Genomic DNA, 22,459 nt, shown 5'->3' with positions numbered 1-22,459 from the left:
AAAAAAGAAAAAGAAAAAAAAACTAGGGACATTTAATACATAAAAGAGTAGCATATATTTTTATTATACAACATTTTTAAAAATTTCTTTTCATAGAATACATTTTCATGTTGGGGTTCTACAATGGGAAAATAACAATTTATTACTTATACATTATATTTGTGGACAGATTATTTTAGAACAAGTAAAACACATTTGAGGATTAAGTCTCAGTTTAGAATTGATAGTATTTTGATACATCTACAAGGGGCATCTAGTCCTTACATGGAACTTCTCTACATTCAGAAGCTCTCCAAGCTCTGCTTCCTAGGATTTAGAAATTCAGAATGTGAGACAGATATCAGTATTTCCTAATTTTAGAGTTTCTCTAGGATATGTAATCATCAGTAGCTGGTATCAACTAAGCAGAGAGGGATTTTTTCAAAAATTAAACTATCTAATTTTCTGCAAAGTCATTATTCATGAATTAACAGTCTTTCCCTTTGTCCCTTATTTCCAGACCAAATATGTAAGTCTGATCATGTGTTGATGGTAATAAAGCTGAAATCTCTTAGACTGATAAATTAGAAGGCAAAAGCTTGTATAGTTGCATAAAGTTTTGTTAAACTATGAGTCTTGTTAGAAGTTGAGAGACAACTCCATTAACTCAGTATAATATGAAACTCAGTCTTAAAATTTCTTGGCTATACCTCTCAAACCTTTTTCTCAAAAATTAATATTTGAAAATAACCACGATTATAACAAGAGCTTTGTCCACCAATGGACTTAATCATTTCTTCCTTATTATGAGTTGAATGGCACGACAAAGCAGAGGCAAAGAGGCATACAATCAATTCTTAAGGTAGGAAGTCAAAAAGGTCAGAGTCTCCACAGCATGGCAACAGCTCTGCAGATACCCACATCATGATAGTTGAAATAACAAAGCCCAGCAAAGGTTAAAGCTGAAAGTGCCAGAAGGCCTGCCTTGGCAGCTTTCTGCGATGTGTCCCCATGAACATAGTCAGTAACAACTTGTCCAAGGCCCCTAAAGAAAAAAAAAAATCATAGCACAAATGAAAAATCACAAATTAAGTAAATAACTATACAGGTAACTTGGCTGCAAAAAAAATTGGTCAAATTCAAAATGCAATGTCCCTATTTGTCATTCCAATAATTGTTGCTTCTTGTGGGATTCTGGGTAACCTTTTTTATAGGTGAAATTACTTAATACTTTGAGATGCTAAAACAACACCAACTCACAGTATCAAGAATCATAAATCAAAAGGAAGGAATCAAAAATTTCCTAATAATGTAATAAAGTTATTTTTCTACTCTTCTGAGTCAATTCTCCAGAGTCATTTATATAAGAGACAGTAACTAATCACTACTCTATTTAGAAATCTTGTTAACTAAAGCAAAAAATCTAGTTTATTAATTCAAAAACAATTTACTAACCAGATATTATATGCCAGAACCTTATCATAGATGTTGGGAGTATAGTAAATAGACAGCAACCCTGCCCTTATAAATAACAAATACTCTAGTGAGTAAGAAAGAAAAAGTAAATATTTATGCACAATGAAGAAATACTTTAGAAAGGATGGCCTGAATAAGAACATTCCAAACAAAAGAGGCATCTCTGAGGACAGGAAGGAGGTCAGTGGGGCTGAAGCACATGAGTGAAGCAGAGATCAGAAGCAGCAGCAGACTGTGCCGGGACTCGACGGTCATAATGAAGAGTTTGAATTATATGTGAAATACAACAGGAAACCACTGGTATGTTTTAATCAGGAAATGTCCTACGTAAAGAGTGACCTAATTTTCTATTTTTATAATACTTTCATTGACATTTAATTCACATACCATAATTTCTTTTCTTTTTGAGAAGAGTTTTGCTGTAGTGCTCCCACTAGAGTGCCACGGCATCATCATAGTTCACCACAACCTTAAACTCATCAGTAGCTGGGACTATAGGTGCATGACACCACACCTAACTAATTTTTCTATTTTTTTTGTAGAGATGGGTCTCACTCTTACTTAGGCTGGTCTCAAACTCCTGAACTCAAGCAATCCTCCCATCTCAGCCTCCCAGAGTGCTAGGACTACAGATGTGAGCCACTGTACCCGGTGTAAAACTCACTTTTAAGTGCACAATCCAGTGGGCTTTAGTATATCACACAGTTGTGCAACCATAAACGCTGTTTAATTCCAGAACATTTCCTTCACCCTCAAAAGAAACCCTCCAGTCTTTAGACTATGCTAATGGGGAGAAAATCACTACTCTTCTTTCTGTCTCGGTGGATATGCCTCTTCTGGACATTTCATATAAATGAAATCAGGCGATACGTGACTGTGTGTCAACTTCCTTTCACTTAGCAAAATGTTTTCAATGTTCATCCATATTGTAGCATGTATTAACACTGCATTCCCAGGCCGAGTGTGGCGGCTCAAGCCTGTAATTTTAGCACTCTGGGAGGCCCAGACAGGTGGATTGACTGAGCTCAGGAGTTCGAGATGAGATTGAGCAAGAGCAAGACCCCATCTCTCCTAAAAATAGAAAAACAAGCTAGGAGTTGTGGTGGGCACCTGTAGACCCAGCTACTTGGGAGGCTGAGGCAAGAGGATCATTTAAAACCAAGAGTTTGAGGTCGCTGTGAGCTATGAGCACTCTACCCAGGGCAACAGAGTGAAACTCTGCCTCAAAAGAAAAAAACTTCATTCTTTTGTATGGCTAAATAATATTCTGTTGTATAAATATGCTATATTTTGGTTAGTCAATAGTCAGCAGACATTTGGATAGTTTCCACTTTTTGGCTATTATAAATGCTGCTGCTGTGATCATCCCTACACGTTTCGTGTGATCACATATACTTGTATTTTCAATTCTCTTGGATATACATTTAAAAGTGGAATTGCTACATCATATGATAATTCTATGTTTAACTTTTGTTGGAACTGCCCAACTGTTTTTTTAAAGTGGCTGCAAGATTTTACATTCCCAGCAGAAATGTATGAGGGTTGCAATTTCTCCAAGTCACAGCAATTCTTATTATCTATGTTTTATTCTAGCCATGCTAAAGGGCGAGAAGTGGTATCTCATTACTGTACTTTTAATTTGCATTTCTCCAAAGACATATCATGTTGAGCAATTTTTTTATTGGCCACTTGTGTATTTTCTTTGGGGGAATGTAATTTTATTTTTAAAAAAAGGTCACTCGGACTATAGTATGGCAAATGGACAGTGTGGGCAGGAGAAGGGGTCAAACACAGACACAGGAAACTAGTGAGAAGGCAACTAAAGTGGCCTAGGCAAGACTCTTTGGCTTAACTTAGGCTGGCGACAGGAGAGAGGGTGTAACATATAATTCAGGCTTTGAAGAAAGAACTAAAGAAAGAGGTGATGGATTACAAGTAGGGAAAAACAAAAAAATATCTAGAATGACTCCTAGAATTTTTACCTTGAGCAACTATATTTAATTGAGGAGGGGGTTTTGAGGGAAAATCAAAGGAGATTTGGGAAGGGGGAAAAAGGCTAGTTGGGATGACTATCAAACATCCAAGTGAATATGTCAGTTAGACAACTGGATATACAAGACTACAACTCAGGAAAAGAGGTAAGGTATGAGCTCACCTAGGGAAAGTGTACAGAAAGAAAAATTAAGACAGAGCCTTGGAAACTTTATCATTCTGAGGTCAAACAAGAGAAGGGAGGATCTGGCAGAGGAGACACGTATGGCATCTGGAAAGCCACAGAAAAGTAATTTAAGGAGAGAATGGAAGGCTCCCGAGAGTTCAAGTAAGCAGAGGACAGACAACAGACAACTAAATTTGGAAAGATGAAGGTCTTTGATGACCTTAGTAGGAATGATTCATGTAAAATAGCTGGGATAAAGCCAATTAACACAGGTTAAAAGAGATTAGGTGTTCAGGAACTGAAATACAAATAAGAGATTATTCCTTCAAGGTGCATCACACACTAGAGAAATACTTACATATTTGTGATCTAATATTTAGCATGCAAATGGAATCCTTTACTTTGAAAAGTCTATCTGGTAAAAAGGTTAATTCTCTTAATCAGCCTTAGAAAACTAAGTAATTAAAACCCCCTTTTATTGCTAGCTAGAAAATTATTCTGACAAATCACTTAACCTCCCCGGGGTTTACCTTCCACATTTGTAACATGAAAGGACTGGTTAAGATACTACTCAAAGTTCTTCCGGTTGTAACAATCCTTCACTCCCAAAATATGACAACACATTCTCCTTGCAAAACAAAGTAAAACGAACAACTCAAGGAACCCAACCTGCCTTTTACACTCCTTATAGGAGGTTTCATTCACTTAGAAAGTTTTATAAATATACCAGATAAAATAAATAGAAGCTGAATATTCATTCAGCAAGTATTTACTGAGTATTATGTGGGAGATACTATTCTAGGCACAAGAGATGTAACAGAAAACAAAAACAGTAAACAAAAAAATCCATATACCTTATTCCTTTAAAGAACAAGACTGAACTGCATCTAGAGATGCACACTGTAGTGATAAAACTATGACAAAATACAAGGAAGTGATTACTCTAAAAGCTCTAATGGTTCCTCGGGGTGGTGTTCATATTACCATTACAATAATTCATTAAGCCATAGGTTTAATTCTGTATTTGTTCTTCCACTCTTGGGGAGGGGGAATGAAAAGTGGTATACAAAATAATAAACATAAAGATGATATAATGTATTAGAAGGTAGAAAACACTACTGAAAAAATAAAACAGAAGACAGTGATAAGGAACGTCAAGACAGACACTGCAATTTTGAGTAAGTGATTAGGGAAGGCTTTTCATTAAGAAGGCAAAATTTAAGATCTCAAGATGATGCAGGAATAAGCCAAGTGTATAACTAGAAAAAGAAAGTTTCAAACATAAGAAACAATTACAGTAAAGCCCTGAGGTCTGGGCTGTCCTGGCATGTTCAAGGACAAGGAACTCAGTACGTATGAGAGAGCTGAAGATGAGGAAAGAAATAGGGAATCAGGTCATACAGTCTGCAGACCATGCTAAGAATTCTGACCTTTAGATTGAGCAAAATGAAGAGACAAAGAAGTGTTTGCAGAAGGGAAATATCTTGTTCTGACTTAAATATTTTAGTAGGATCACTGGGTCTGCTGTGTCAGGAACAGACACAAAGGGGACCAGTTAGGAGACTATTAGTGGAGTCAAGGATGATGATGGTTCGAGGTTTGAATGAAGACTGGAAATACCATTAATTCAGATGGGCAAAAGTGCAGGAGGAACAGATTTGGGGGAGATTAGAAATTCGGTTTTGTAACATGCTACATTCAAAATGCCAGTAGATATGGAAATGAAGACATCAAATAGGCAGATGGCTATATAAATCTAGGCCTATAAATATTTTATATATATTTTAAAGTTTTCTACAGATCTTCAACATCTCAATCAACTTCTCCCTCATATGCAATACATGAGACAAGCTCACAGCAAACAAATTGAGCAAATAACGTAACACAGAAGGAATGCTATACTTGCCAGTGACTATGGAGAGTAAGGGCTGCAGCCAGGGAGTAGTCCATCGCAGAACAAGGATTCAAATAAGCAGCTGGAAGCAGGCCCAGGAGCAAAACACTGACAACCCTCTCACTAGTCCAGTGGAGAGATGCAGCCTTGGAAGCAGCTACAAAAAGGACCAGATTCATAAGGTAGGAAAACATACACCTCCCGTGTTCAACATTTGCCAAAGAGCAATCCCAACTGACAAGTAAGATTTAACTCTGAGTATAAAGAGAGTAAGAGGTAAAAACAGGTAAGCCAGCATGGACAACATAGCAAGATCCTATCTCAAAATAAAAAAAAAAAAAGTAGTAATGGAGAAATATGCTCTCTCCCTTCTTTGAAGTCTTTTAGCACATGGACTCTCAACACCTACATATTGATTAGGAGACACATTCACTTTAGTTCTGATGTCAACTTTTAGGATCATGGCCCTTCCGCCACATTATTTATAAATAGTCCCCAATAGTTATGGACATGGAAACTTCTTCTAAGCAAGTGAAAAGCAATATAAAGCTTTAAACATTTATTTGAGAGGCTTTATCTTCTTTTGGTTACAGACCCCCTTGGAAATCTGATAAAAGGATGTAGCTTCTTCCCAGAAAAAAGGCACCTGGGGACATACATAAAAATCTATGTATACAACTTTCTTCGGCTCCATGAACTACAAAGTTAAAACCACCCTGCTAAACTTAATTGAGCTAAGCATAGGAATCTAGAAACAAAATCTTTTCAAAGATAATAAGTTCTTAAAATCAGAAAAATTATACTTACCTAATCCCATAACTCAAATGCAACTCTAAGTGACTAAGAATGAAGAGAAATCTTTCTCTATAATGTACTGATCTCTACAGACTTTAAAATGGAAATGAGATTAACATTATTCATCAACAGATTTTCTAAGACTAATAATATTTTTTTCTTGATTGCAGTTTTGTTGTTTTTATAAATTTTTTTTTAATTTCAGAATTGTTGGGGGTACCTATGTTTTGCTTACATTGTTTTTTACAGAGTCAAGATTATATGCTAATTGTGCTCTTCACCCAGATAGCGTGCACTGTACCCAAAAGACTAACATTAGTGATATTTAAAAAGCATTTATCTAAGAAACGTCTTATGGTTTAAAGTCAACCTAAAAAAATAAGCAACTCAACTATATATACACAGGGTGCAGTCCACAAGACACGACTTTTAAATTGCCCATTATTTTCAATTATCCATATCTGGCTCTTCTCCATTAGCCAAATAAAATAAGAGCGACTGAACTACATTGAGCAGGCTCTTCCCACAGAGCTTTTATTAAGAAATGTAAATATTTTCTGATTGCTTTTTTTTTTTTTGAGACATAGTCTCACTGTGTTGCCCTCGGTAGAGGGATGTGGCATCACAGCTCACAGCAACCTCAAACTCTTGGGCTTCAGGGGTCCCCAAACTTTTTAAACAGGGGGCCAGTTCACTGTCCCTCAGACCGTTGGAGGGCCGGACTATAGTTTAAAAAAAAAAAATACTATGAACAAATTCCTATGCACACTGCACATATCTTATTTTGAAGTAAAAAAACAAAACAGGAACGAATACAATCACACCACCTGATGTGGCCCACAGGCCATAGTTTGAGGACCCCTGGCTTAAGCGATTCTCTTGCCTCAGCCTCCAGAGTAGCTGGGACTACAGGAGCCCACCACAATGCCCGGCTTTTTTGTTGCAGTTATCATTGTTGTTTAGCTGGCCGCGGCCAGGCTTGAACCCACCAGCTTTGGTGTATGTGGTCGGCACCCTACTCTCTGAGCTATGGGCGCCGAGGCAAAATGTAAATATTTTCTAAAACTTAGGCTAGAAAGTCCTCAGTGAACATAAATGGCATCATTCAACTATACTGATATTGTCTGCCCAAAGGTCTTCATATGACATAGCTGGACACAAAGACTCCTCCCCACAGATAGAAAGTGCTACTAAAGCCGTGACAATTAAGTCTAGGTGAAAACACCCAGAGCCCAGAAAGCAGCAGTGCTGGAAAGAACATACAGTGGTGGCTCGGTGACAGGTGTATGTGCTGCGCTCCACACCATCCTGGGGCAGGTCGGTCCTGGAGAAATGCTGAGACATAAGCAGGTCTGATCACTGAGGCTCGGAGGAACAGAGCTGAGGAAACAGACATAGGGGATCAAAACCACCTCTCCTTTAATAGAAGAACAGACTTTTAAATGACCATAGGGAAGCTACTAACCCTAAAGACAGGTAACATTTCATTTGCAAAATGTGAAGTCAGACTAAGTATAGCCATCAAAACACCAATAAATCACTTATGTAAAAGAGAGTCACTTGAGACAGGGACTCACTCTGTTGCCCTCAGTAGAGTGCCATGATGTCACAGCTCACAGCAACCTCGAACTCTTGGGCTCAAGCAATTATCTTGCCTCAGCCTCTCCAGTAGCTGGGACTACAAGGGCCTGCCACAATGCCTGGCTACTTTTTTTTCTATTTTCAGTAGAGATGGGGTCTTGCTCTTGCTCAGGCTGGTCTTGAACTCCAGAGCTCAAGTAATCCACCCACCTCAACCTCCCAGAGTGCTGTGATTACAGGGGTGAGGCACCACTGGATTTCTGCATTCATTCTTAAATGCTAATTATCCCAGGAGTGTGGATAGTCCTCACCTTAGGCCATTTCTTCACTCTTAACCACAAGGACACACAAATCTCCACCTTTTGCTATCTCTTCACAACTTTAAAAGTTTAACTGCTTATGAGGCCTCTCCACTCACTATGCCACAAACAGAAATTATCCTTCAATGCACCTTCTGATCCAAACTTGTTTCCCAGTTTAATGACACCCCAAGCATTCTTTAACCTAACTCCGTAATGAAGTCATGAAGGATTGTCCCCCTAAATTCAATTTTCATATCCTATTGACATATCTCTTTAACATTTCTTGGAAAAAATCTTTTTTTCTTTGTAGTATTACTTTTCAAGTTCAAAACCTCATCTTGCCTGAATTACTACAATAGTGTCCTGTCTTGTCTCCTTGACTTGTGTCATGGCTTGTCCCCATCTCCTAACATGGCCATCTACTACACTGTCATCAAAGGGTCAGTCTAAAAATTGCAAATCTCGCTAGGCACCCATTGCTCATCAGAAACATACACCAGGGCTGCCGGGTTCAAACTCAGCCTGGGCCTACTAAACAATGACAACAACAACAACAAAATAGCCAGGTGTTATGGCGGGTGCCTGTAGACGTAGCTAATTTGGAGGCTGAGGCAAGAGAATCACTTAAGCCCAAGAGTTTAAGGTTGCCGTGAGCTGTGACACCACAGCACTCTACCAAGGGCAACATACTGAAATTCTGTCGCAAAAAAATAAAATAAATAAAAATAAATAATCTGCAAATCTATGTCAAACCCTCCAATGGCTACCCTCTACAATAAAGTACATACTCCTTAAAAGGCAAGATTCCATGATTTGATACAAGTTCACCTTTCCACTCATTTTACTCACACCTTCATCTTCACGTTATAATCATATCTAATTTGTTTTGTTTTCCCACGTATGATGCAATTTCTATGTCTTCATTATTGCTTTTAATCATTCAGTAGTTCTAATTGTAAGGCCTTTCTTTCCTGGCCTTCAGACTTAAATCAGGCGCACCTCCTTCAGGAACCAAGACAAAGTAATGCTTTCAAAACACAGTTAAAAATACTCTTTCGCTGTACTTGCACAACACAATACATAAAACTATTATGTACAACACAATAGTTTTTCCTTATAGGAATGAAAGCTCTTGCAGAGCAGGAACTACGTTTTATTCACATTTGTGTCCCAGCCTTCCTGCCGTTCCTGCTGTAACACACAGGAGCAGTTAAATGATTTTCAAACTGATACCCCCTTCACCTTCACACTCAAACACCAACTCCAGTGGAAATGGGCAAGTCCAAGCCTTGAGACTCAAATTCCAACCCTTTTCCCCGATTTAGGGTGAGAGCACTTTAAGGACGGTGAATGACGAGAAAAGAGAATTCCTATATGGAATAGTCTCAGCAAGACTACAACTTCCAGAGCGAACTCTTTAGATTATCCCACCACCACGTCAGACCACAGCAAGGAAAATACGCGCTCGAGTAAACGTTCTCGCTCCTAGTGGTGGTCACTGCTGTAATTTCGGCAGATGCCTGAGGATTCCCTTCTCAAGAGGACTCCCCACATGGCAGACGAGCCTCGCCCTCCTTCCCTTCCCCGGCTGGAGGCTGCGCTGAGCGCCTCAGGCTGCCGAGACCGCTCACCTCGGCCTCCTTGGGCACCGCAGAGGACACTCAGCCTGCAAAGAGCCGCCATATCGCTTCGGAGGGCTCAAGGTCATCCAGCAACCCGGAAGTATTTTTGTAACAACTCCCACCCACCGACAACAAAAGAAAACAAGGGGGAGGAAAACACTGGAGCGCCGGAAGCCGGGAGGCGGGGCGCCGGCGCTGCGCATGCGCAGACACACGCGTCGAGAGCTCCGTAACCCTTAGCTGGCGATGGCGGAGCTGGGAGAGGCGGACGAAGGGGAGCTGCAGCGCTTAGTGGCGGCGGAACAGCAGAAGGCACAATTCACTGCACAGGTGCTGGGACCGGGACCAGCGCTGGGGGGGTGAAGTGATAGAAGGGTGAAGTACAGGCCCCGCCACCCGCGGAGCTCTGTACCCTGGCGGCTCAGTGAGGCCGATCCTGGCTGCTCCCCATTCACCTCACCAAAACGAGTGACGGCCCTCTTGCAGCTGGTGACTGGTAGTGCTTAGGTGCCGACTAAGCAACCACAGCGTGGAGAAAAGGTGTATAGCAGGCAGAAAGGTGTGGGTGACTCGGGGGCACTGGAGCTTCATTACCTGGCGACCTGTATGGGCTAACATTTGGAAGATCTGGGTTATAATCTTCCCTTCCCCCTGGCAGGCCACATGCTTCTAGACAGTACATCTCTCCACTCGAGGTTTTGGTTTCACTGTCGCCCAATGCCTCACGCGACAATGTATTTGAAAACGATGGAGCGCTAGAACATTAGACTGGGGTGGGAGGGCAAGGCTTTCTTTAGTACTCAGTGGAGACGTTGGTTTAGAACAGGGTTTGGAGCCCCTTAGAATTGTTCAAACTTGACGTGGCCCCTTGCTGACTACTTGATCTTGCTCTGATTACTTAACCACGCCTCTTAAAAGATGCTAATAGCTATCCTATAGGACCTGAAAAAAACTGTTTAGAATCCAGCCTCCCAAAGAGTAAGCTTGGTAAAATGGTTATTTTCTCCCTTGGAGGGTAGGGAAACCTTGTTAGAAATCTTTGGGTCCTAGGACTGTGGCTCACGCCTGTAATCCCAGCACTATGGGAGGCTGGTGGATCACCCAGCTCAAGCTCAGGAGTCAACCAGCTTGAGCTACAGCAGAGACCCTGTCTTTACTAAAAATAGAAAAAACTAGCTGGCATGGTGTCCTGGGCCTGTAGTCCCAGCTGCCGGGGAGACCCATACAGGAGGATCCCTTGAACCCAAGAATTTGAGATTGCTGTGAGCTATAATAATGCCAGGGCACTCTACCCAGGACAACAGAGTGAGATCTGAGACAAAGAAATCTTTGGGTCCTGAACACGCCAAGTGCATGCAAGTTCTGTAACTCTATTAATAATAGTTTGATATCCTTTATCAGATTCTCAAATGTGCCCATGATCCCCAAAAGGCTAAGAGCTACTTTCTCTTGGGAGTAAGATGGGAATGCAATGAGTGCAGTTGTTTGGAGGAGTGACTTGGGCCCTACCTTCCTATTTACACTGGTCCTGGCTGCTTTGGGTTAAATTAAAGGTTATTAGTCCTGAGAATTTACAAACTGTAGGGATGAGGATCTGAGCCACTATTGGTGACAAATTAGGAAGTGAAAAAAGAGAGCCCAAAGTGAATCTAGTTTGTTGACTGAAAGACTGATTTTGTAAGGTGATGACCATAAGGAGTAAGAAAATGAACAAATAGCCAGACACTGTGGCCAGGGCCTGTAGTCCCGGCTACTTGGGAGGCTGAAGCAAGAGAATCTCTTAAGCCCAATAGTTTGAGGTTGCTGTGAGTTGTACACCACGGCACTCTACTGAGGGCAACATGAGACTGTCTCAAAAAAACAAAAAAAGAAAATGGACAGCTTTAGGCCTAACTGCCCAAAATGACTCTGTAGTTTGTTGATTGAAAGAATGATTTTGTCAGGTGATGACCATGAGGAGTAAGAAAATGGACAGAGTTAGGCCTGCAGACCCCAGTAATTTCTATTTTTCTTTCCTCTTAGGTGCATCACTTCATGGAGCTATGTTGGGATAAATGTGTAGAAAAGCCAGGGAATCGCCTAGACTCCCGCACTGAAAATTGTCTCTCTAGCTGTGTGGACCGTTTCATTGACACCACTCTTGCCATCACCAGTCGGTTTGCCCAAATTGTACAGAAAGGAGGACAGTAGGCCATCCCCTGGGAGAATGACAAAAGCAGCAAAGGACTCATTACAGCAGATTGAATGCCTAGAAGGGAAAGGTTATCAACCCACTGTCATGTCTGCTGGTGCTAAAAAGTAACAGCTCAAATGTTCAAAAAGTGAAATTTATTTGGAATTGAGAAATTCCAGGTTGTATCCATTATTCAATAAATGTGAATTCTCCAACTCTTTTTTAATCCCATCTTAGGATTTAATATAGAGCTCTCCAGTAGGCAGGAACACTAGAAATAAATATGTTCCTTGGCCAGTAGTGCAAATGGGGAGATGGCAGGTTCTGAAGAGCACACTAAGCCATAGTTAAGGGAGTTGGAAGAACCATCAAGGCCTAAGGTATAGAAGAGAATTTGGGGTTGAGAAAGAAGAACAAAACATTTTTATTGCTTATACATGACCAAGAAAAGGTAAACCTGGCCAAAAAAACATAACAAAATAGGCAAGATGCATGTTCCTTGGGAAAGCGATAAACCTGCTAGTATGGGAGGAGGGGGAAGGTCAAGACCCAAACAGAACCAACTTCCTGGAAATGCCTTGTTCCTCTGGCCTGTTTTCCTGAGTCTGCTTGGAGTCTGTACTTTTAGAGCACAGAAACAATGCTAAAAAATATATGTTAAAGACTCCTTCCAACAAAGATTTCACTTGCTCTGGGAACAAATTTTAGGTTAAGAGGTAGTAATTATAAATTGTTCTTCCTCCTTTAAGACTCTACCAATCCCAAAGATAAAAAAATATACACCACTGACAATTGAGTACCAAAGTATTAATATTTCAAATAAATATCCCAAAAGGGAGCACCTGCTTGTAGTCAAGGGATAGGGCACCTCTGGCCAACCATGTAAGACCAAGCACTTTATTAGAAATCTGTTCCATAAAGAGAACAAACTTAGTAGTTAGAACTATAAAATACCACTTCATGGAATGTTGTCATAGTTATGTTCTATTGCTGGTGTCTTAGTGTCATGCTACCATGAAGTAATTCTGTATTGAATCTGGGGAAAGTAAGGCCAGGGAGGTTAACTTACCTGCTCTGAACTTCCTCATAACCCACTGGTGGCAGAACCAAGACCAAAAGTCTTGAGTTTTCATGCTTTTACTCAACCCGTGAAGCAATAATCAAAAAAATGACAATGTGTCACTAGATCTTTTCTCCCATAGTGAAGAAATTCACTTGTGCTCTGCCAGCCTTCTTTCAGTTATATTTTGGTTTCTTAAAATTCACAGTAGAGATCACAGAGTGAAATAATGTGGTCTCTGCTTGGTGCTTTAATCCAAACACAGAAGTGGCTACGTCCCTGAGAAGCCTATTTCATTTTAGAAATGATTCAACTTAGTTTCAGGGAAAACCTACAGTTCATTAACAGACTTATAAATGAACAAGGAAGACAACACTTACATGGCAGTTGTTGCCCTGAATCCTGTTCAGAGCACCATTTTGACAGCATGACTAATTCCTAATTCTTCCCCACCTGCTAGAGGATTATAACAACTGAAGAAATAATTTTGAACACAAGTCCATTTAGGCAATATATAGCAATGGAACTAAAAAAAAAAAAAAAAATCCAATGCCATATTTAGAAGCTACTAAGTGTAACTCTAGACCCTGTCCAGCAGGGACATTTGACAAAACTCTAGTCCCTTCTAATAATGGTTATCTATGGATAATATCGTCAAGGGGAAAGGTTTGTTCTTAAGCCCATTTCCTCATTAAGTAAACTGGACCACATCCATGGGGTCAAAATACAGAAGCATCAAAGCACCAAGGCTACAGACAAGCCAATTGTGATACCTGCTATTTTAACAAAGACAGCCACATAGTGTTCCCTTGTCATACCTTTCTACACAGCACTGGGTCCAATTCACCTCTTAATCTCAGCCCTTGACTTCCCCAAATTCAATATCTAATTGGCATATCCAGGTCATTATTGGATTCAGCTTTCTGGGTCCTTTAATTTGCTGTATATGTACTCTACACTAAATGTGATTAATTGCAAAAAATAATCTCTTCAAGAAACCTTCATAACAAAATACCAGATTCCCTAGTAACAACAAAAGGGGATCAAGTTTAACAGGCCAAAATAGAAGATAAGTTTGTCAGAACATATTTAGATGGCACAAGACAGCTCTGACCTCAGGCCCCCTGTGTTGAACAAGAGTCCTTGGCAAAACTCCAATGAATAAGAGCTGTAAAATACCAGTCACGTGGGAAACAAGCATCTTCCTTTCCCATTTAGTCATCTTCTGAGCTCTCAGCAGACCTTTCATCTGTAGCCACTTTCCAATTGGTGCGTTTGTTTGTCCTCTTCTGTATTTCATTATTAGCCACAGGGATATGGACTTTATCTCTCTTTTTTCTTTTGGTTTTCTTAGTGTGTCTTTCTTCACTTTCCTCAGAACTGCTGGATGCTGAATCATCTGACTGAGAAGTGTCACTTTCTGCCTCTAAGAATAAAGCAGATTTTTTGATAGACTTTTTCCTGGATTTTTTCTTGCGTTTATGTGGTTGTTTCCTTTTCTTAGTACTAGAAGCCCCAGTTTCTTCTGAGAACTCACTTGAAGAATCTGCCGTTATATCCATGGCTTCCTTTTTGCTTTTCTTCTGTTTTTTATGTGACTTTTTTTTCTGCTTCTTTTTATGGGATTTCTTTGACTTCTTGTGCTTGTGGGATTCGTGGGTAGATGATTTTACCTGGGGAGATGGTTTTTTTCCATTGGTAATATCTTGCTGATCACTACTAATAAAAAAAGTATAAAAGAGAAACTTTTATGTAGAAAAATAGTGATTATGTCTCTTATTCTAAATAAGAAATTGGGATTAACATCTACATTTTAAATCAGAACTATGACATATGCCATCAGATTTTATTACTCTTTTTGTTTCCTCATCTTTAAAACAAAGATGAAAATTCTAGGCTACCAGCCTGGGTAACAGAAAGACTCTACAAAAAATAGAAAAATGAACCATGTGTAGTAGTGTGTGCCTATAGCCCCAACTACTGGGGAAGCTGAGGCAAAAGGTTCACCTTGAGCCCAAGAGTTAGAGGCTGCAGTGAGCAAACATCACCACACTCCAGCCTGAGCAACAGAGAGACCCTGTCTTTGACAACAAAAAATTCCTCTAAGTTGCCATACTGAGTTACGATATGGAATACAGTAATGCTTATAGATATACCAAACATTAACCAGAGCATGGCAAGCAGCAGTCATCTCCCAACTGAATCACCTTTTATTTCTCAAGTTACATTTTCAATGGCAAATATTACATCCTTTGTAAAAGTGAGGGAATCAATTTATGGTACAGACTTCATACTAATTTTAATTTCTTTCAGTAAGCCAATTTTTCTTACCTGTCTGTTTCAAATTCTTCAGGGTATAATTCTTTATAACCACTGTGACCCCATCTGTAACAGGACACATTACACATACTGTTAAAGCAATGTATACATTTTTGTAAATTAAAAGAAAATTAGACTTTTGGAGTACATGCATACCTACACATACACACAAAACAAAGAAAACAGAGATATAGTAATGTTCAGTAACTGCTACATTTTCTGAATTATACATTACCATTTCAGCTACAAAGGATTCTTTTGTCCATTTGTAAGGGAACTTGCCACTGTCTTCCTTAAGAAACACTAAAGAACTCTTACACTTTGTTAGCTGTGAAGCTCTTTTCCCAAAACACTTCACAATATAATGTCTATTGTTTTTAAAAAACAACTTTATCAAAGGATAAATCACATAACGTGAAATTCAACCTTTCAAGTGTAGTGCCTCTAGCCCATGACAACCATTAATTTACTTCCTGTCTGTATGGATCTGCCTATGACATAAACAGAACGATAAAATGTGTAAGGATTTACCATATAATTACAATCACATAATACATACTTTTTTATGATTTGCTTCTTTCACTTAACATGATGTTTTCAAGGTTCATCCATGCTGAACCACGTGTCAGTATTTCATTCCTTTTACTGCCAAATAATATCCCATTGTATGGATATACCACACTATGTTTACCCACTTAACCAGTTGTTAGACATTTGGATTTCCACTATTTGGCCATTACAAATAATGCTGCTATGAACATCTGTGTACAAATTTAGGAGGGGCCAATTAATTTTGGCCAAGACACATTCTCAGGCTAATTATTAATGGTCATAAGAATTATTCACAAACCTGTCGGGCATATTAGCTTCATAATCATATAACTTCTTGTTCCAGGATTTAGCCTTAAGAAAATCATCTTCCAATGTCCCAGAAATATCATTCTTTGGTCTCCAATAGTCTCTCTGACTTTCTTCATCAAAACCATCACTACGCATTCGGCTATAAGAGAAAGCAGAACTTTTACATTTAAAAGCAATCTGTGAGCTTACTTTATAGAACATCATATTCAAACCTCATGAAACAAGCTAAGGGGAAAAGAGAAAACCCTGATACTGTTAAAAAAAAAAAAAAAACGTAAAGGACATTATCTGTTCCTCTCTATAAGTACAGTGGGGAAAAAAAAAAAACCTAACCACCACTACTCTTGCAATGGCAGAATATAGACAGAATCACTTCTGACTACAGCTCACTCACTGATTCTCAACATAGGAGGGCATACAGAGAAAAGCAAAGCATAATCACAGCTGGGGACACTTCAGACTACCCTAGATTCTGAAATATAGTTCCCTTCCTGCAAACCAGCAACTTGCTAAAGTGATGTCATAGTAACAGTGGGAACAAGGCCTAACCCAGAACCGCTGATCCAGCCTCTGTCCACTAAACAGCGAGCAAGTCAGCTAATCAGTTATCAAAAAAAAAAAATGTTTTTAAACTTCAGGTAAATGTGAGGGTATAAACAACTTAGTTACAATGTTTGCTTTTTTTTTTTGTAGAGACAGAGTCTCACTTTTTTTTTGGCCGGGGCTGGGCTTGAACCTGCCACCTCTGGCATATGGGGCCAGAGCCCCACTCCTTTGAGCCACAGGCGCCGCCCCAGTTATCAAAAATTTTTAAGGTCCTCCTATATGCCAGGCATTGTACTAGCTGGTAGGAATCATCAGAATCCCTACTACTAAAGAGATTAAGTCTTAAAGACTTAATTTTTATTGTCAATTTTTAAAGTCTAATTAACTTCTATAAAATATTTATTCACCATGACAAGAATTAATAGACTCCACTCTAAAAGAACCACCACCTTATTTCTGGAAATGTCATCTGGAATTAAACAACCAATACAAAATAAATCACTATCTGTACTAATTATACTTCTAAATTCTCAAAGGACTACCTTTTTTCAGAGAGAAAAAAACTATAAGATATTTTTATGGTGAGACTCTGCTTTCTTTACCAGGGACACCATGGTATCCCTGAAGCCATGTGTGTGAACTGTCTGAAGCCATTCACACACAGCCAGGTCACTCACCAAAAGTCCACACTCATCACTCTCCCTTAAACATCTCATTCCTAACTACTGATTTCCCTTGGTGGTTTTAGAAATCAAGATTATTACATTATAATAATTTCTCAAACACGTAGCTTTTACACTTACAGACATATGAGGCTCAAGAGATTTTCCTCAATTACTCAGACATTCTTATATGTCCACAAGTGAAAAACAACAAAGCCTGCATAATCCTTCATATTCACACGCAAATTACTAAGAAGATAACATGAGGCCAGGAGTGGTGGCTCACACCTATAATCCTAGCACTTTGGGAGGCTTTGGCAGGAAGAATGCTTGAGGCAAGGAGTTTGAGACAAGCCTAGGCAAAAAGTGAGATCCCATTTCTATTTAAGAAATAAGAGGAATTAGAAGAAGGGAATGTGAAAGGCTGTTGACCTGGTGAAGATAGCTGAATAGATGGGATACAGAAAGGACTGAAAGAATAGAAAGAAGAAATGATTGATCAGCCAGCTAATAAGATTGACCATAAGACTCCAGTTAGAAAATCTTAAGTTAAAAAAGCTATCAAGCAAAGTCAAAATCCACAGAACCCTAAGCACTTTATACTTACTCAGGTAGAATTTTTAAATTCTCCACTGCAAATAAGTACAAAGAATGGGGCCATATGTAGCCTAGCCATTATCTTTATCCTTGGGTATAGATTTATGAAAGAGGGAAGGGCTTAAGGACTCACAGATCGAAATTCATCTATCCTTAAAATAGCAAACTTTTTAAAAATAAAAGTTAAGGATTCTGAAAGAAGATTCGAAGAGCTACAACTTCACCTCGAACTGCTGGGTAACATTTTCCTTTTAGTCCCACGGTAAGCATCTTCCATCTGTTTCTCTAGTTCTCTTATTTTCCACATATCTGATTCCTCTTGAATCTATAGAGTTTTTAAAAAGAAATAAAAATAAGTTACTAAAAATAACACTTTACATTACAGAAAAATAACTAATTGGAAATACAGTTATTTTCTGACTAGTTATTCAGCAACAGACTGGGCTGTGATTAGGGACCTAGAAAACAAATGTTGGTTTCTCTAGAAAGTGGTAAACTACCCAACCTAGTAAATCTCAAATATATAGAATTTGTCCCAATAGAACTTTTCAACCCCTGCACAGACACACTTATCACCTTATCAATTTTGCAATTATGATGCAATTAACAAATTATAATCCCACATGTTTCTAAAATACAAGATGATTTCAATTGTATCCTCTTAAACAATCTTATAAGGAAAACAATCTTGTAAGGAAAACAAATCAGAAACAAAAGTTCAGTGATTTTACCAAAAACAAAAAACTAGTATTGATAGGTCTTTAAACTCCCTAGCCTAAGTCTCTTTTCATAAAATATCAAAAGCAAAATATCCCTGTGTAATTTCATTAAAGCTGCGCTAGATTTTTTTTTTTAGCTACTATTAAGCTTATCATACAACTAGGGGTAGGTTACAATTGCATAGAGAGCTTAGGTTAACCTCGGGTGATATGAAAGTTATTATGATCAAACCAGAAGTAGTAAGCTAAATAAAGAAACTAAACAAAAGGGTCTTGGACCTCTTTTCATTACATGTGCTCTCCCAAGTGACCTCATCTATTTTCTTTACCTCTGTCATCTACTCATATATTAATCATTCCTTAACATTTACATCCAGACCCAAATTTTCTCCCTTTGTCCAAGTTTAAATTGTCAGTCTTTGGACATCCTATATGCACCTCATCAACATGTCCAAAACCAAACTAATTACCTTTTGTATCAAACTTATCCTCTTTTTTCTTCCCTCTTTCAATTAACGGGATCATCATCATCCACCCAGTCACACAGGTGGTTACACTGTTGTCCCTTAAATAAAATAGTTTTGAAATTCATGGGACCACTTATAACACATATGCATATAACATATAAAATATGTATTAATCCACTATTTATATGTAAAGCTTCTGGTCAAACGTAGGCTATTGGTATTACAGTTAAGTTTGAGGGAAGTCAGAAGTTAGATGTGTATTTTGACTGTCCAGGTGTCAGTGCCCCTAATTCTTTAAGTTGTTCAGGGGTCAACTGTATTTAATCCCATCCTTATCACCACTCATCTAGTCATAAAGTTCTTTGGATTCTATCTGCTATCTTCTTCTTCAACCCTACTATCACTGCCTCATCATCGCTCACCTGGAACACTACAACTGCCTCCTAATTGGTCTCTCTACTGTTTTTCCATTTGATTTATTCCCTACCTAGTTGACAAATCATCTTTCTAAAAACACAAATATGATAACGTCACACACTGCTTAAAAACATTTGAGGGATTCTTTATTGCCTAGAGGAGAAAGTCTCATCTCCAAGAATCATATTCCAACTCTAATTTACCACTCAGGCCTTACATTCTGCTATTATCCCACATGTCCTGTACTTTCTGGATACATAAATTTCTTGCCATGCACCAAGTGGCTCTTGCTCTTAATTGTTCCCATATTAGAGCACAATGCTCTCCCTATCCAGATTAATCTTTCACACCAGATAAATTTATATCCATTCAAGTCAAATATCAGCAGCTCAAACATCACTCATTCTTTTTTTGATTAAATCATAGCTGTGTACATTAATGCAATCATGGGGTACCATGCACTGGTTTTATATACAATTTGAAATATTTTCATCAAACTGGTTAACATAGCCTTCCTGGCATTTTCTTAGTTATTGTGTTAAGACATTTATAGTCTACATTTAGTAAATTTCACATGTACCCTTGTAAGATGCACCATAGGTGTGGTCTCACCAATTGCCCTCCCTCCACTCATCCTCTCCCTCTCCCCTCCCTTTCCCCATATTCTTAGGCTGTAATTGGATTATAGCTTTCATATGAAAGCTATAAATTAGTTTCATAAAAAATATGGAATGCTTCACGAATTTGCGTGTCATCCTTGAGCAGGGGCCATGCAAATCTTCTCTGTATTGTTCCAATTTTAGTATATGTACTACCGAAGCGACCACAAACACCATTCATTCTTTAAAATCTTTTCTAATTCTCCAGGGAAGATTTCATTATTCCCTCCTCAGTGCTCTAAAGGACTTTATAAATGTCTTTACTACATAGTACCCATCAAACTTTATTGTTATATCTATTTTAGTCATCTTTGTATCTCCCAACTGTGTCAAAATAATGCTTGGCACAACGTATGCCTTCAATAACTGTAGTGGAATGACTAGGTTATACCTCCCACCTTATTGTGAGCATCCGTGTGCCGGATGACATTCCTCAGGAGAACTTTCCCCAGTGGAACCCGGGACATTCTTCAATCTGAAATGAATCAATAAATAACATTTAATAATAATTTCCTTTATTATCTTATCTTTCCTTAAAGAAAACTTTAATGAACTAAAACTCAGAAGTCTTGAATAATAGCTTTTCCTTCACCATTAAAAGGGGAAAATGCCTGATCACACTAATTTGAAGATGAAAGGAAATAAATGAAAGTTCTTTGAAAATGCACAAGAGGGCGGCGCCTGTGGCTCAATGAGTAGGGCACCGGCCCCATATGCCGAGGGTGGCGGGTTCAAACCCGGCGCCTGCCAAACGGCAACAAAAAATAGCCGGGCGTGTGGCGGGCGCCTGTAGTCCCAGCTACTCCGGAAGCTGAGGCAGGAGAATCGCCTAAGCCCAGGAGTTGGAGGTTGCTGTGAGCCGTGTGATGCCACGGCACTCTACCTAGGGCAATAAAGTGAAACTCTGTCTCTACAAAAAAAAAAAATAATAAAAATAAATAAATAAATAAATAAATAAATAGGGCGGCACCTGTGGCTCAAGGAGTAGGATGCCAGTCCCATATGCCGGAGGTGGCAGGTTCAAACCTAGCCCCGGCCAAAAACCAAAAAAAAAAAAAAAAAAAAAAAAGAAAATGCACAAGAGTGCACAAAATTAAGTGCTTTCATAAGCACTATTTTATTTAAGCCACCCCTATTTTGTAGATAAAGTTCCCTAAAAGCTCTAACTTGCCCAAGACTACACAGTCCCAGACAAACAATGTATGTCAATGGCTAGATAAGAAATCAAATCTCAAATCAAAAAATCAGTTTACAGTGAAGCCCATTTGAGAGAGTCGGGAATCACAAAAGTCAACAGTAATAAAAACTGACGCCTACGCACAACAAATGCAAAGATGTCCTACATTTCTCCACTCGGGAGCATTTTATTTCCTACTTCATACAGAAGCCTCCAAAACCCAGGTAACAACATTCGCGTACGTGCAGCTAGCAGGGGCTTTGTGCAACCACCCCCACGCTCACTCACCCCTCGATCCTGAGGAAATCAGGCATCTTGTTAGTGTGAGACGAAGAACCATTCCATTACAAGATCTCCTCCGAGCCAGGAAGCCAAGGAGTCAGGGCTCCAAGGCAGCTCTGCAGCTTCGCACGCGGCCTTCCCACCGGTTACTCTGCCCTCTCCCGCGGCCCAGGCCGCGGCCGCCTGTCCCCCAGCCCGGAGCCACGGGCCGCTCTCGCTCTCGGGCCGAGGCCGGAGGCTGCGCCGGCGGGGATTTCGGACGGCCCGGTTGAGCCGGGCATTCCTCGCTCACGCTCCGCTGGGACGGAGCCCGGGGTTAGGTCGCACGCCCCAGAAAGGATGGGGACGCTTTGGACGGGTGCGACCTTCGGTTGGGCCCCAGGAAGTGATTAGGGTGCCTGAAAGGGGGGGTGAGGTTTCCAAGTGGAAGACAGAGAACGTGTCCTCATCTTTGTCACCGGGATTCCTGCCCCCCGGCGGCCTCGGAGCTCCCGGTAACCTTCCCTCCAAACGCCCTCCCCACACAAACACACACAAACACACCCATACCGTGCGCCGCAGCCTCGCGTGGCGGGGGTGGGGGGCGGAGGTCTGGGCGGAAAAGAGGCGGCTTCCTCTTCAGGCCGGAAGTCGTGCTCCCGAGAAATTCTTCCCACCAACCGGAGACTGAAAAGCTCCCAAACAGAGGCTTTCCAAGACTGACAGACGGGTAC

General features: G+C 39.8%; 3 protein-coding genes and 1 non-coding gene across 9 annotated transcripts; 1 reads left to right on the top strand and 3 right to left on the bottom strand.

Annotated features, from left to right (window-relative positions):
* Positions 1-40: 40 nt before the first annotated feature.
* SDHD (succinate dehydrogenase complex subunit D) lies at positions 41-9,942 on the bottom strand. Of its 3 annotated transcripts, XM_053593705.1 has the most exons (4): positions 9,817-9,940; positions 7,566-7,682; positions 5,520-5,664; positions 41-1,024 (listed from the first exon to the last, which is right to left on the bottom strand). In XM_053593705.1, exons 1-4 carry the CDS (start codon positions 9,866-9,868, stop codon positions 859-861), a joined length of 480 nt encoding a protein of 159 aa, XP_053449680.1. In that variant the 5' UTR covers positions 9,869-9,940; the 3' UTR covers positions 41-858. The 3 variants fall into 3 exon arrangements, with proteins under 3 accessions (XP_053449680.1, XP_053449682.1, XP_053449681.1); XM_053593707.1 differs by lacking the exon at positions 5,520-5,664 and having other exon boundaries at positions 9,817-9,942; XM_053593706.1 differs by lacking the exon at positions 7,566-7,682 and having other exon boundaries at positions 9,817-9,885.
* Positions 9,943-9,995: 53 nt separating this feature from the next.
* TIMM8B (translocase of inner mitochondrial membrane 8 homolog B) lies at positions 9,996-12,200 on the top strand. Its single transcript, XM_053593709.1, has 2 exons — positions 9,996-10,137; positions 11,830-12,200. Exons 1-2 carry the CDS (start codon positions 10,054-10,056, stop codon positions 11,995-11,997), a joined length of 252 nt encoding a protein of 83 aa, XP_053449684.1. The 5' UTR covers positions 9,996-10,053; the 3' UTR covers positions 11,998-12,200.
* A 901-nt stretch (positions 12,201-13,101) lies between these two features.
* On the bottom strand, positions 13,102-22,366 carry NKAPD1 (NKAP domain containing 1). 4 transcript variants are annotated; one of them, XM_053593700.1, is made up of 6 exons: positions 22,296-22,366; positions 20,686-20,762; positions 18,250-18,350; positions 16,210-16,359; positions 15,372-15,425; positions 13,102-14,759 (listed from the first exon to the last, which is right to left on the bottom strand). In XM_053593700.1, the coding sequence occupies exons 2-6, from the start codon at positions 20,752-20,754 to the stop codon at positions 14,255-14,257; spliced, it is 879 nt and encodes a 292-aa protein (XP_053449675.1). In that variant the 5' UTR covers positions 20,755-20,762; positions 22,296-22,366; the 3' UTR covers positions 13,102-14,254. The 4 variants fall into 4 exon arrangements, with proteins under 4 accessions (XP_053449675.1, XP_053449677.1, XP_053449676.1 ...); XM_053593702.1 differs by having other exon boundaries at positions 13,102-14,756; XM_053593701.1 differs by having other exon boundaries at positions 13,102-14,756; positions 21,753-22,354.
* On the bottom strand, positions 20,349-20,455 carry LOC128589348 (U6 spliceosomal RNA). Its single transcript, XR_008380941.1, has one exon. It is a non-coding gene; the product is annotated as a U6 spliceosomal RNA (small nuclear RNA).
* Positions 22,367-22,459: the final 93 nt, after the last annotated feature.

Source organism: Nycticebus coucang, chromosome 6, assembly GCF_027406575.1.
Source record: "Nycticebus coucang isolate mNycCou1 chromosome 6, mNycCou1.pri, whole genome shotgun sequence".
Lineage (NCBI taxonomy): Eukaryota > Metazoa > Chordata > Mammalia > Primates > Lorisidae > Nycticebus > Nycticebus coucang.
The sequence above is the reverse complement of the archived record's forward strand: the minus strand, read 5'-3'. Positions and strand labels throughout refer to the sequence as shown.